This window comes from Nicotiana attenuata, chromosome 6 (genome assembly GCF_001879085.1).
Source record: "Nicotiana attenuata strain UT chromosome 6, NIATTr2, whole genome shotgun sequence".
NCBI lineage: Eukaryota > Viridiplantae > Streptophyta > Magnoliopsida > Solanales > Solanaceae > Nicotiana > Nicotiana attenuata.
The window spans coordinates 66,913,991-66,929,750 of NC_031994.1; the positions used below are offsets into that span (position 1 = coordinate 66,913,991).

General features: G+C 40.9%; 1 protein-coding gene across 1 annotated transcript; it reads right to left on the bottom strand.

Annotated features, from left to right (window-relative positions):
• On the bottom strand, positions 11,498 to 15,405 carry LOC109227128 (phosphoglycerate kinase, cytosolic-like). The gene is made up of 6 exons (XM_019392161.1): positions 15,098 to 15,405; positions 13,372 to 13,449; positions 13,017 to 13,277; positions 12,393 to 12,710; positions 12,143 to 12,301; positions 11,498 to 11,989 (listed from the first exon to the last, which is right to left on the bottom strand). The coding sequence occupies exons 1-6, from the start codon at positions 15,290 to 15,292 to the stop codon at positions 11,795 to 11,797; spliced, it is 1,206 nt and encodes a 401-aa protein (XP_019247706.1). The 5' UTR covers positions 15,293 to 15,405; the 3' UTR covers positions 11,498 to 11,794.

Genomic DNA, 15,760 nt, shown 5'->3' on the forward strand with positions numbered 1-15,760 from the left:
AATGCCTCATAGGGAGCCACCTGAATACTCGACTGGTAGCTATTGTTATAGGCAAACTCCACTAATAGAAAAAACTGATCCCAAGAACCCCCGAAATCCATAATGTAAGAGCGAAGCATATCCTCCAATATCTGAATGGTGCGCTCGGATTGTCCATCTGTCTGGGGGTAAAATGTTGTACTCAACTCGACCCATGTGCTTAACTCACGCTGTACGGCCCACCAGAAGTGCGAGGTGAACTGCCTACCTCGATCAGAAATGACGGAACTTGGGCACACCGTGAAGACGGACGATCTCACAGATATAGATCTCAGCCAACCCCTCTGAAGAATACGTAACTACCATTGGAATGAAATGTGCCGACTTGGTCAACCTTTCCACAATGACCCATACTGCGTCGAACTTCTTTTGAGTCTGTGGGAGCCCAACAACAAAATCCATAGTAATGCGCTCCTAGTTCCACTCGGGAATCTCCAGCCTCTGAAGCAAACCACCAAGCCTCTAGTGCTTGTACTTTACTTGCTTACAATTCAGACATCGAGCTATATATGCAACAATATCTTTCTTCATTCTCCTCCACCAATAGTGATGCCACAAGTCCTGATACATCTTGGCGGCAGTCGGATGAATGGAATTGTCATGACCCAAAAACTACAATAGGTCGTGATGGCACCTAATACCGCCGTCAGACAAGCCAACGGTGATTGATCAACTTAATTACTCATTTTTATTACTCTTGAAATCATAATTTTCATTAATTAAATAGTACAAATAGAATTTACAGGGTGAAATGATAATAATTACGTGAACTACCATACTAAACATCCAGTAGAAACCCCCAAAACTCGGTGTCACAAGGGTATGAGCGTCAAATAGGAAATAAAATAAAATACAATATTTTTCTGGAATACAAGTTAGACAAGAGAATATAAATAACGCTGATGGAGACTCTGTATGCTGCGGATCGTAATACAGAATGCATCTCACCGCAAAGTCCATGCAATAGCTACGCCTATGCGCCCAAAAGACCACTAGAAATGTAAACCTGCACAATAAGTGTAGAAAGAAGTGTAGTATGAGTACGTAAATCAACGCGTACCCAGTAAGTATCTAGCCTAACCCCGGAGAAGTAGTGACGAGGGGTTGACATCGACACTTACTAGTGGTCCAATAAATCATGTACAGTAAGAAGTAAACAAGTATGAGGAAGAGTATATAAACGGTACAAACCAATATAAATACGAGGTACAATCCTCCTCTGAATGATAAACTCAAGCCCTCAATTAGCAATTACCTCCTCAACCGGAGTATATATAAAATGGACCTCACCAGATAGGTCGTTATAACTCAATTAGGAAAAACACACGGATACGCTAGTTCCTTGTCAAATATTATGCACGACGTTGCCGAGGCGAACGGTATGGCCCGCTCCCATAAGAGTGTGGTACATATTCCTGCCGAGGCGTACGGCCCAATCCCATTAGAATAAGAAGTTTTAACGGGTCCTTGACCCCATTCACAAATAAACGTGTGAGTTATGAATTTTTAAGGAAACTCTTTTTATGAAGGCGCATAGCACGGAAGAAATTCATAAGAGGAGCATAATTATTCCGCGGCTAATCATGAAGCTCGTCAAATCTCTACAATAGCAAGTCTATCACTCTACGCAAGTCTAGTCTCAAGTCATAACACAAAGTAAAGGAATTAAACGAGCAAAGATAACTCCAATAGTACAATTATAGCTTGACGTGAACCTATGTCTACCCGGACATAACATGAATCTAGCTACATACGGACTCTCGCCACCTCGTGCGTACGTAGCCCTGCAACAAGTAGCACATAACAAATACATCACCTAAGGGTAGTTTTCCCCTCACATGGTTAGACATGAGACTTACCTCGCTCCGATTTTCCATAATCGGCTCCACCGCCTCTTTAACTCTTCAATTCAAAGCCAAACGATCTGAAACTAGCAAAACAATGTTCAATTCAATCAAAATATACTCCAATACTTATAATTAATCAATTTATAACAATTCTCAACTCCGCTCGAAAAGTCAATAAAGTTAACCCTCGGGCCCACGTGCCCGGATTTCGAAAATTTTTGAAGATAAACTTTATCCATAACATTACGAACTCAAATCTATGATTTACTCCAAATTCCATGTCCAATTTCGTGGTAAAAATCTAAAAATACCAAATTCTAGGTTTTCTTCAAAATCCCATAATTTTCCATAAATTCCCATGTTAAATCCTTATAGAATCTGTGTAATAAACTTACAATACGTGGGAACTACTTACCTTGCAAAAGGTGCTGAAATTATTCCCTCCAAAAGCTCAAAGAATCGCCCAACCAAATGAAAATGTGAGAGAAATGGGCTAAGTCTCGAAATAACTTGCTGCCCAGTTCCTTCCTCTTCGCGATCGCGGAATAACCCTTGCGATCGCGAAGGCCAAACGGCCCCACCCCCAAAATCTCTTCTTCTACTCCATGACACCGCGTTCCCAATGCCTCCAGGTCTTAGTTCTTCGCGTTCGCAGCCGCGTTCGAGAAAGCTTAACACCTCCAGGCCCCCAGCTCATTTCCTTCTTCGTGTCTGTGACCTCCACGTCGCGTTCGCGTAGGCTGCTCCAGTTCTCTTCCGCTTTCGTGAGCCCCCTGTCGCGTTCGCGTAGAACAAAAAATCCATCAGCCCAAAATCCTTCTTTACGAACGCATGAGACCCTTCGCGTTCGCGAAGAACAACACCAGACACCAGCACCAATAGTTGCAGAACAAGGAAAAATTGTCCAAAACAACTCCGAATCACATCCAAGGCCCCAAGGACCCTATCCAATCACACCAACCAGTCCCTAAACACAAAGCGAACCTGATCGAGGCCTTAAACTCCGCCAAATAACATCAAAACTACGAACCGACGATCGAATCCTTCTTTACACTTTCAAACTTCCAAACTTCGACGAACGCATCTGAGTCATATCAAAACATTCCAGAATGACGCCAAACTTTGCGTGCAAGTCACAATTCATGATACAAACCTATTCCAAGACTCGGAACCCCAAACGGACATCGATAACACCAAAGTCCACCTCAAAACAAACTTAGAAAATTCTAAAACCTTCAAAATGCTAACTTTCCACAATAAGTGCTAAAATGCTCGCGGGCGACCCGATATTCAACCCGAACATATGCCCAAGTACGAAATCATCATACAAACCTATTGGAACCTTCAAATACCGATTCTGAGGTCGTTTACTCAAAAGTCAAACCTTAGTCAATTCTTCAAACTTAAAGCTTCCGAAATTCTTATTTTCCATCCGAATCAACTCTAAACTTTCCAAGATTCAATTCTGACCATGCGTACAAGTTATAAAACATGAAATGAAGCTACTCAAGGCCTCAAACTGTCGAACAACGTGCTAGAGCTCAAAATGGCCGGTCGGGTCGTTACAGGAATACTGGGAACTGTGGGCCTCCTCAAGAATCAACTCACGAAGCCCATCCACATTGGGCACACAAATATGACCCTACATCCGCAATACCCCATCATCTTTGATTGTAACTTTCTTGGCACCACCGTGCCACACCGTGTTCTTAAGGACAAGCAAATGGGGGTCATCATACTGACGCTCTCTGATGCGCTCATACGAAGAAGACCGAGAGACTGTGCAACCTAGAACACGACTGGGCTCCAAGACATCTTCGCGATTGGCCAAAGCCTGAACATCTGATGCGAGCGTCCACTCACCAACTGGAATATATGCAAGGCTCCCATACTCACAACCTTTCTACTCAAGGAATCGGCCACCATATTGGCCTTCCCGGGGTGATATAAAATGGTAATATTATAGTCTTTCCACAGCTCCAACCACCTCCTCTGCCTCAAGTTGAGATCCTTCTGCTTGAACAATTACTGTATAATACGATGATCCGTGAACACCTCACACAACACGCCGTAGAGGTAATGCCTCCAAATCTTCAGTGCATGAACAATGGCTGCCAACTTTATATCATGAATAGGGTAATTCTTCTCATGAACCTTCAACTGCTGCGACGCATATGCAATCACCCTGCCATCCTGCATTAATACTGCACCAAGCCCAATACGAGATGCATCACGATACACCATGTATGATCCTGAACCTGTGGGCAACACCAACACTGGCGTCGTAGTCAAAGCAGTCTTGAGCTTATGAAAGCTCAACTCACACTCATTCGACCACCTGAATGAAGCATACTTCTGGGTCAACCTAGTCAATGGAGCTGCTATGGATGAAAACCCCTCCATGAACCAGCGATAATAACCTGCCAAACCCAGGAAGCTCCAAATCCTGGTAGCTAAAGTAGGTCTAGGCCAGTTCTGAACTGCCTCAATCTTCTTAGGATCCACTTTTATGCCCTCGGCCAATACAAAATGCCCAAAAAGGTGACCGAGTCTAACCAAAACTCACACTTTGAAAACTTGGCATATAATTGACTATCTCTTTGAGTCTGAAGTACAATCCGAAGATGTTGCTCATCCTCCTCTCTTCTGCGGGAGTATATCAAGATATCATCAATGAATACGATCACAAAAGAATCCAAATAGGGCTTGAATACCCAGTTCATCAAATCCATAAATGCTACTAGGTTATTTGTCAACCCAAATGACATCACTAGGAACTCATAATGCCCATATCGAGTCTGAAAAGGCGTCTTAGGGACATTCGATGCCCTAATCTTCAGATGATGGTAGCCAGACCTCATATCAATCTTCGAAAACACCTTGGCACCCTGAAGCTGATAAAATAAGTCATCAATCCTCGGCAACAGATACTTGTTCTTGATAGTGACTTTGTTCAACTACCGATAGTCTATACACATCCTCATCGAGCCATCCTTCTTCTTCGTGAACAACATGGGCGCACCCCAAGGCGATACACTAGGTCTAGTGAATCTCTTATCAAGCAAATCTTGCAACTGCTCCTTCAGTTCCTTCAACTTAGGCGGCGCCATATTGTATGGTGGAATAGAAATGGCCTGAGTGCCCGGAGCCAAATCAATACAAAAGTCAATATCTCTGTCGGGTGGCATCCCTGGCAGATCTGCAGGAAACACCTCTGGAAACTCACGCACAACTGGTACTAAATCCATGGATGGAACCTCCGCACTCGAATCACGAACATAGGACAAATATGCTAGACATCCCTTCTCGGCCATGTGTCGAGCCTTCACATAAGAAATAACTCTGCTGGTAGAATGACCATGAGTCCCTCTCCACTCTAATCGAGGCAACCCTGGCATGGCTAAGGTCACCGTCTTGGCGTGACAATACAATATAAAATGATAAGGTGACAGCCAATCCATGCCCAAAGTCTACCATATCAAGAAGTAGGATATCTACTCTAGTCTCAAGACTCCCAACAGTAATCACACACGAGCGATAGACACGGTCTAAAATAGTATAATCTCCTACAAGCATGGACACATACATCGGGGCACTCAAAGAATCACGAGGCACAACCAAATATAAAGCAAAATAGGATGACACGTAGGAATAAGTAGAGCCCAAATCAAATAGAACTGAAGCATCTCGATGGCGAACTGGAACAATACATGTAATAATGGCGTCAGATGAATCGGCCTTATGTCTAGCTGGGAATGCATAAAATCGAGATTGGGCCCCACCACCTTGACCTCTGTCTCTTGGACGGACCCTAACTGCTAGCCTCCACCTCTAATGGTCTAACCTCCACCTTTAACGGCATGACCTCCACCTCTAGCTGTCTGACCCCTACCTCTAGCTGGCTGAGCGGGCCATGAAGCAATCGGTGCCGGAACCATGGCACGAGAACTCTGTTGTGGCATGCTTCCCAACAATCTCGGACAGAACCTCTTGATGTGGCCAGTACCCCCTCACTCAAAAACACCTATCTTGCTGTTGTGGCTGTTGAAGCTGAAGCTGACCCGGACGGGCATGATAACCACGGTGGTAGCTCTGGATCGGAGGCGCATTAATCGAAGTTGATGGTGCATTGTAGGCTGGCTGCACATGATGAGATACATAAGGACCACACTCCGCTAAGAACTGTGGGATGCCTAAAGCGCTGATTGGGATGGACTAGGAGGATGGCTTCTACCAAAAGTACCCTTGCCTCTAGATGAGGCACCACTAAAAATACCGTAATGACGAAGCCTATTATCAGACACCGGCCCCCTCTCCTGACAATGAACCATCTCGATCCATCTAGCAATATCTACGGCCCTCTAGAAAGTAATATCATCTCCAGTCTCCTTGGCCATATGTACAATGATAGTGAAAGTGAGCCCATCAATGAATCTTCTCACTCTCTCCCTCTCAGTAGGGAGCATGATAATGGCATGGCGAGCTAGGTCCACAAATCGAGTCTCATACTGGGTAACAGTCATACTACCTTGCTGAAGACGCTCAAACTACCGGTGGTAATCCTCCCTCAGAGTGATAGGAATGAACTTCTCTAGAAATAGCTGTGAAAACTGATCTCAAGTAAGAGCAGGCGAACCAGCTGGTCTAGTCAACATATAATATATCCACCATCTCTTGGCATAAACAGTCATCTGAAACATTGCAAAGTCAACCCCATTGGTCTCAACAATACCCGTGTTGCACAACACCTTGTGCCTGTGGGTCCTGAGAAGATGCCCGTTGAAATGAACCGGAAAGAACTTAGTAAAGTTATCCAACCTCAACAAGGCCTCAGAAGACATAGCGGGCCTATCATTGGCCCGTGCCGCGACAACCGGCTGAACCACCCCAACTGGCGGGGTTGCTGGAGTCTGATATAAGGGAGCCACCTGCTCCAGGGTGTGAGTAGTTGGAGTCTGTGCTCCTTCCACAGCCCGAGAGATGGCTGGTGCCACTGGAATGCACCAATCTGGGCCACACTCTCCATAAGGCCCACCAAGCGGACTAGAGTGTCCTGAAGAACTGGCGTGGCTATGAACCGCTCCGGAACCTTAGCTAGTCCGACGGGTATGGCCTGAGCTGACACCTCCTCCACGTGATCAATCTGGGTCTCCATTGTGGGTGTTGCAGCTTGAGCTCCAAGCTAAACTCTACCTTTGGCTCGGCCTCGGCCCCTGGTAGTAGTTTCACAGGGGGCTCCGTCTCCTTTCCGGCTGCAGATGTTGTGAGTGTTCTCGTCATCTGCGAGAGAACAAAAATAAAATGGTTCAATCATCAATGATAGAATAAAATTGCACGATACTTAAGGAAAGATGTGAAATTGTTCCTAAACTCCATAGCCTCTGGAAGATAAGTACATATGTCTCCGTACCGATCCTCCAGATTCTACTAAGCTTGCCCGTGACTCATGAGACCTAGGCAACCTAGGGCTCTGATACCAACTTGTCATGATCCGGAATTTCCACCCTCGGGACTGTGATGGCTCCTAACATTTCACTTGCTACGCAAACTAACATTTGATATAGTTATTAACCATTTTTAATAATTCAAATCAAATGAAAACCAATAAGCTAAATAAAGTAGATAAATCTGATAACGACGATATGCGAATACAAATCCAGAAATGGTGTCACGAATACACGAGTGTCTAAAGTACTACTAATAATAGTCTTAATGAAAGCATAACTGTCTGAATCAAAATAAACAGCTAGAGTAATGTAGAAGGGGACTTGAGGGCTGCGTGTACCTCAAGTCTCCGTCAAGCACCGAATCTGAGCAATCTACTGGCCACCGCTAGGACCGACTCTAAAATCTGCACGAGAAGTGTAGAGTGTAGTATGAATACAACCGACCCCATATACTCAGTAAGTGCCGAGCCTAACCTTGACGAAATTGTGACGAGGCTAAAGCGGGTCACTTACAATAACTTGTACGCAGTATTATAATAATAATAAGAAGAAGAAAGGAAAACAAGAAAGGTAAGGCAGTTAACTTATGAAAACGAACTCAATTCTTGTAATCAGAGAACCCGGAATAACCGATCTCATAATTTCATGTAACAACACTGGAAATCAACACTATAACAACAATGAATACCACACACATAATCCGCTGCGGCGCGCAACCTGATCCCAACATACACACATAATCCTCCCTTATTTCACCCTATCAATGTCAGGAATCACATATAAAATCCGTTGCGGCACACAACCCGATCCTACCATATCATCATATCAATATCATAATCCTCCCTTATTTTACCATGTCACAATTTATCAGTATCAATTATTACATACACAACCGTTACGGCTCGCAACTTGATCCTTCCATATCAATATCAAAATCCTCCCTTATTCCACCATATCACAATCATTGTGGTAGGCAACTCGATCCATAAACAAATTCAATAAATGTAATCAATCCAACAGCTCAATTCACAAGAATCTCTATGATTAAAGAATTTGAAAGCAAAGCAATAAAGAAACCACGTACTAATCAAAGGAAAATACAAGAGCAACAAAAACAAGCCAAGTATGTGACAGTTAAAGTGTACAAGTAAGACAATTAAGGCAAGTAGCAATTAATCATGGAGTCATGGAAAGAAAGAACATTTCAATACAAGAATAATTGATGACAAGTAATAAATTACGGCATAAAAGCAATTAAAGCTTGTAACAGTTAAGACATGAAATACGAAAAAGCATGGAAACAATTATTTTGATGGCATATATACACGCATCACCTCGTATATACGTCGTTACACACGTAACTCACATAACAAATAGTTCAAGGGTTCATAATTCCCTAAAATCAAAGTTAGATCCAACACTTACCTCGCTCCGCAACCAAATCAAAGCTCAACCAGGGCATTTCCTCTAAAATTCGCCTCCAAACTAATCGAATCTAACCAAAATCGACTTAATATCAACAAACAATGCTAGGGAAATCAATTACAATAGATAAAGTTAAGATCTTTATACTTTTCCCAAAAAGACAAGAAAAGTCAATCTGGGGCTCGCCAGGTCAAAACCCGGGTCTAATGGTAGATTCCGACTACCCATGACCCCACGAGTTCATATATATATAATTAGTTATAAAATTCGAGTCCAAATCGACTCTCAAAACTCAATTTCTTATTTTTCATAAACTTGACAAAGTTTCACCAATTTTCATTTTAACTCACATGATTTTGATGTTAAAATCTAAGATAAGTTGATGGAATATGACTAGAAATGGATTACAATCACTCACCCAAAGTTTGTAGATAAAATTCCCTCGTCAAAATCGCCTCATACCGAGCCTAGGGTCCCAAAATATGAAAAATAAGGCTAAAAAACCATCTCTCGGCTTTTTGTCCAAGCGCAGATGTCGCAAATGCGACCCGGGGTTCGCAAATCCGAACCCTGCAAATGCGAGGAACCTCACACCTCTGCTATCATCACAAATGCGATGATTAAGCGATCAAATGATTGCAAATGCGATCCCTGAGTTCCTAGGCCATCTTCGCAATTGCGAACAAAATATTCGCAAATGCGATCATCACAGACTTGGCCTTATGTCGCAAATGCGACCCCTGATCTCGCAATTGCGAGACCTGCATGCCAGGTCACACCAATAACTTCCAAACTCTCCGAAACGCGTCTGAAACTCACCCGAGCACTCGGGGGTCCAAACCAAACATCTACACAAGTTTAAAAATATCATACAAACTCGCTAGCGCGATTGAAACACCAAAATAACAACTAGAACTACGAATTGGACATCAAAATGTACGAAATTTTTGAAAGAACTCAAGAACATGAAATTTTACAACCGCACGTCCGAATCACGTCAAATCAACTCCATTTAGTACCAAATTTTGCAAACAAATCTTAAATAGTGAAGTGAACCTATTCCAAGTTTCGGAATCAAAATTCGAATTCGGGAGCAACAAAGTCAACCTACGGTCAAATTTAGGAATTCTTTAAACCTTCAAAATTATTAGTTTTCAATAAATCACGTTAATTCAAGTTAGGGACTTCCGAATTCGATCCTGGGCGTACGCCCAAGTCCGAAATCACGATGCGCACCCACCGGGACTGTAGGGTCCGTTTACATAAAATATTGACCGTGGTTAACTCAAATGAGTTTTAAGGCTAGATTTCCCATATTTTTTAAATTTTTCACATAAAAGCTTTCCTGAATAAGATACGGCTGCGCACGCAAATCGAGAAATACTAAACGGAGCTAGTCGAGGTCTCGAAACACGGAAATAAAGGCTTGGACTCAAAGTAACCTATCGGGTCATCACAAACTCTCATACCTCCATAACCTCCCCCGTGATCTTCCTCCATAATCTCAAATGTTTAATGTCATGTTTATGGCATTCTTTTGTATACCTATATGTAATACTATAAATACAAGATGAGAAGTGATATTGTAGATACTTAGAAAATATTTAATGAAATAAGAAAGTTCTTTCTTCCTCTCTACATCTTTTATTTATTTATTATTTTATATTGTTATTTTGAACTTAGTTTTTTAACACTCACGAGGTATGAAATGTCTAATTTTTGTCCGAGTATCCATAGTATTTCAATATCTAGAGAAGTGTAATGGGATTTTAGAAAGATTTAGCACAATAAATAAAAGTGGTAGGGTGAATGCAGTTCGAAATTACACGAAGAATCACTATACAGACCCATTATCCGATTTGGCATATTCTTCATATTTCCTTTGACATGACTACAACCTCTCGTTTTGACGCAATTAACTTAGATAGTACTGGACAACACAAATCTGAGATTAGTAAAAATATATTTGTCAGGTGTTTGTCCTGATTTTCTAATCATATTTAATTTTCATATTTTTGAATAAAAGGGCAACATATTTAGTATTTATCATAATTGGATTTTTTTTTTAGAAGAAAATTATATATCTCTCATATTTAGATAGTCTCTTTTTTTGGAGGAAAATGTTTGAACGTATATAAATTGAGGATCTTTCCTTCTCATTCATCAGCATCCACGAGGTTGTTCTCTCGATATTTTGTACTCTTTTATATAGTGAATCCGCCCGGACGTAGGTCAATTGACCGAACCACATTAAATGTTTGTCTCTTTGATATATTTCTCTTTTATTGTTGTCTGATTTATTATCGTTCAAGTGGTATATTTCTTTTTTATTGTTGTCTGATTTATTGTTATTCAAGGTTTGCTTTACTAGTTTTCGCAAGACACATGATGTTTTCGATCCTAGCAATATTTATCGATGTTAGTCTTGTATATCCTAGATTTACTAACAATGATCACTCCGAAGTCTCCAGATTTACTTACGATGTTATAAACTCAATATAACCTAGGTTCTAATGAGACCGATATATGACCTCATGCCACTAACTTCTAATCATCTTCATACTCGCGAAGCTGAGATTACAAAACACTGTTAAGGATTTGTACGAGACATTCCAATCTCATTATGCTAATCACTCACAGTCAACAGCAAAGACTCTCGATTTCCAAGTCATGATCTAGACAGCTTGACTTGAAGGTATCAGACGTCAATACATATTTGAAACGCACAAAAGAAAAGGATAAAACTAAAGTACGGTGCGGAAATACTCTCATAGACCATTATAGTATACGACTAACAAACCAGTAATTCGTCAGTAACTAAGCTACAGGCATCAACCACTGGAAAGATCTGTATTATTCTCAAAAAGCAGAGTACACTTCGCCCTGTACTGCCACAAAATGAGAGCCCAGCATACGCTTATTACAGTTTGATCCACGTCTCTACACCCTCTATTTAACACTCATCTTAATCCGCTACTAACAAAATTCAAACAGAACAGTTGCAAAAAGCGGAAGAGGGAAGAGCATAAATATTGCTTAAGCATCATCAAGGGCAAGCACCCCAGGAAGCTGCTTCCCCTCCAGAAGCTCCAAGCTGGCACCCCCTCCAGTTGAAATGTGACTCATCTTGTCTGCTAGCCCCACCTTTTCAACGGCGGCAACAGAATCACCACCCCCTATGATTGTTGTTACTCCTTTTCCACTAAGCTCTGCCAGTTTTTTCGCAATAGCCTGGATTATATATGCCAAAAGAGATTATACATGCAGTCAACATCAGTTAAGGAAAGGGAGCATTCTACGACGCCTCAGAACTCTACACGAGAAAAATAATCCTACTGGCACATAACCTCATTGGCGCAACTAAACAAGATCTTCGATTTATACCTCTGTTCCAGCAGCAAATTTTTCAAACTCAAACACTCCCATAGGTCCATTCCAGATGATAGTTTTGGTGGTATCCAAAGCTTCGGCAAAAGACTTGATAGCATCAGGTCCAATATCTAACCCCATCCAGCCATCAGGAATTTCAGATGCTGGAACAATCTGAAAGGCCAAAGAAAAAAGGACCAGTCATAAAGAGTTAAGACACTGGCTACAAGTAGAATAAGATACCATTGCCAAAAAAGCCGTTTACCTTACTGTTGGCATCAGCAGCAAACTTGTCTGCTATCACTACATCAGCAGGAAGCAATAAAGATACACCTTTTGCCTTTGCCTTTTCAATAAGTGATGTTGCTAGATCAAGCTTGTCCTCCTCCACAAGTGAGGATCCAACAGAATATCCTTGGGCCTTGTAGAAAGTAAAGATCATACCTCCACCAAGCAATAACACGTTAACCTTCTCCAAAAGTGACTCTATCACGCCAATCTTACTTGAAACCTTTGAACCACCAACAATGGCAGCAAATGGCTTCTGTGGATTTGATACAGCTCCGACAAGATAGTCAAGTTCCTAAAAGCATCATGATTCGGGGTAAGAAATAAAGATAAAAGAAAATTAAGCCACCTACAAGGCAGTAAAAGAGTTCCAGCCTAATACACAAAACTGTGTTAACCACTATTGACCATTCAATATTGTGCTAGATAGATCATCATACTGTTTTCGATAACTTTTATGACTTATTCGTGATACTTCTTATTTTATGATTAACTGAGCAAGAAAAATATTGTGCTGAACAATTGAGCTAATCTTAGTGCATGCTTGTTCCCGACCTACCAAATTTTCTTCATACATTTCACAGTCCAAAGTAATTTGTACCTTTTGCATAAGGAATCCAGCAACTGCCGGTTTCAAGTACTTAGCAACCCCTTCTGTGGAAGCATGTGCTCTGTGTGCAGTCCCAAAGGCATCATTGACATACAAATCTGCAAGAGACGCCAGCTTCTTTGCAAACTCGGGTTCATTCTTCTCCTCTTCTTTATAGAATCTCACATTTTCCAGCAGCAAAACTCCTCCTTCTGGTATTTCGGCAACCAACTTCTCAACTTCTGGACCAATGCAATCATCTGCCATCTTGACCTGTGGGTAAAATTGGAGTACGACAACCTCTTTAGACAGCCCTAGAAGAAACAATTGCCAAGAAAGATAACCAGAAACAGAACATGAAACAGACCTCAAGTCCCAATAGCTCTGACAGTCTTGGTACAAGTGGCTTCAAGCTGTATTTTGGAGTGACACCTTTTGGACGACCCTGGAACCAGCAATTCAATAATCAGAAAACAGATACACGGAGAACTAAAAGATAGAGAAACTTCACTAACAGGAGATGGTAAAAATAATTCACATTAAAAATGCAGAATATCACAAACAAAGTCCAAATAGAACTTTCAACTACTGAAACAAGCAAAGCTTGGATGTCCTTTTGCATCATTTTCCTCTAGTGATTTCACCTCCATTTTGGTTAGCTAGACCTTCTATCTAGGTTGTGTCCCATTCAAGTGACCACCAGACTGATTACTTTGTTTCTCTTTTCCCTTGAGATAACATTCTCTTTATGACCTTTTCCTTTCTATCTTCCCACATGATTATAATCTCTTTACCAGCTTTCCTTTAGGCCAAGACTGAGTCCCTCTTTTGCATTCCTTAAATTTTCTCTTGTAGTAACTTTTTTATAAATAGGTTTTTATTCTTAGGCACTTTTTAAGTTGAAGATTAGAGATAGAAAACGGGAAGGCATGTATACATTGGAAGTGAGCTAAAATCAATTTTAACCAGAAGTTGGTATGCCGACAAAAGCAAGACAGTGGGTTCATTTTAACGTGTTTGATTGCAATTATTTGCTTGAAGCTTTGCCGGTAACATAAATACTAACCAAACTAATGTAAGACCCCTTTCCTTTTTATCCTTCCAATCCTATCCTAACACCAAATACCCTCTAATCTATTTCTTTCTTTTCTATGCCAAACTAAACATGAGCAAGAGAAAGGCTTTTTCTTTCCTCTAGTTCCATTCTTTCTCTAACCTCCAAACCATAAGACAATGAGGCTAAATTTACCAAAGAGAAAAATCTATTGAAAATACCCATTAACCAACAGGTCCTGATCAAAATATGAAAATCACGCATACTATAAACACTCGACATGCATAAGTGACAATACACAAGTAATTACAAAATAAACTTGACAATATAGAGAAAAACAGAATTTAGAAACCAAAAATCTACTATGGATTTAAGTCATATATACTGACAATATAAAGATTTTTTACACTATTAGTATATTTTTAATCTATGATAGCAGCCAGCAGGTTAGTTCTTCTTTTAACCATTTTATTAATTAATACTTATCATTTAGATTTATCTGTAGCTACCTTAGAAGTGACTATCTTATACAGATTTACCTGTAACTACCTTAAAAACAATGCAGAGGTAAAAATTTCATTTAAGTGATTTAAAATAAAGAAGTAAACACACGAGGAATCCTAGGTAATTCAACATCTACTATATATAGAAAAAATAATTTTGACCTTGTATATAAAATGCAATTTCCGGAGTTTGGATGAACCCCAACTAGTTCCACCCCTGCTTATAAGTGACAATATCATATAATTTACCTTTAACTATCTCATAAAGGACAATCTCATATAGATTAAATGACGTGATCGTGTAAATACTGTTACACCGCCAGTCCATAACTTAAACTCATCTATTACATATATCGACAAATATCAACAATAACATCTCTAAATTGGTACTACTAGAATCGAAGGCTAATGGTAGGAACAGTAGCTCGGATACAGGTGTCATCAGTAATAAAGCGTCGTAATATTGGAATAATCAAACAACTAAAAGAAAAGCAAAAGGCATTTGGTTTATAATAGCAAAAAATAGCAAAGCTTACAAGATGAGAGGCAAGAATAACATGAGATCCATGTTGCATCAAATACTTAATGGTAGGAACAGCAGCTCGGATTCTGGTGTCATCAGTAATATTGAAGTTGTCATCCAATGGAACGTTCAGATCAACTCTCACGAATACTCTCTTCCCTTTCAGATCTGCTTCTTTCAGTGATCCCACACTCTTCTTCACTGCCATTTTGTGAGAATAAAAAACTCAAAATAATGTGATGTTCGTTCGTCGGAGAAATCGATGTGTTTGTGATCAAGGGGGAGGATGGGAAGGCTTTTAAACTGTGGGAAAGCGCAGAAGAGGCGGATAGGCTGCTCAAAAGTAGAGCCAGTGGGCTTGGGTTGGGTTGGGCCACAAGTTATTGGGTCTCTCGAAGTGATGAGGCATCCTTCTAGAACCTTCTCCAGTTAGTGCCTCGGTGGTCTCCGGGCAGAAATTCAGAAGCACCCATATTTCGAATTGGTAATTGAAAGCACTGTTTTAAAAGGCTTTTATGGGACTCGTCCCGGACGAGGCACTATCAAAATGTCTTGAGATTCATGTGTGTAATTTAGTTCTGTGAGGTTTATGCCCACAAGTGCCTAACGGTACGCCCTAAAACACGCCTAACGCTCAACTCTCGAAACTCGCCCAATATTTCCTATGCAAATCATG

Excerpts from the sequence above, each read along its gene's own strand:
- LOC109227128 (XM_019392161.1), bottom strand. The coding sequence starts at position 15,292 with ATGGCAGTGAAGAAGAGTGTGGGATCACTGAAAGAAGCAGATCTGAAA. Across the intron at positions 13,450-15,097 it reads TTATTCTTGCCTCTCATCTT|GGTCGTCCAAAAGGTGTCAC; the intron begins GTAAGCTTTGCT and ends TGCTGGTTCCAG. Across the intron at positions 11,990-12,142 it reads AATTTGCTGCTGGAACAGAG|GCTATTGCGAAAAAACTGGC; the intron begins GTATAAATCGAA and ends TATATAATCCAG.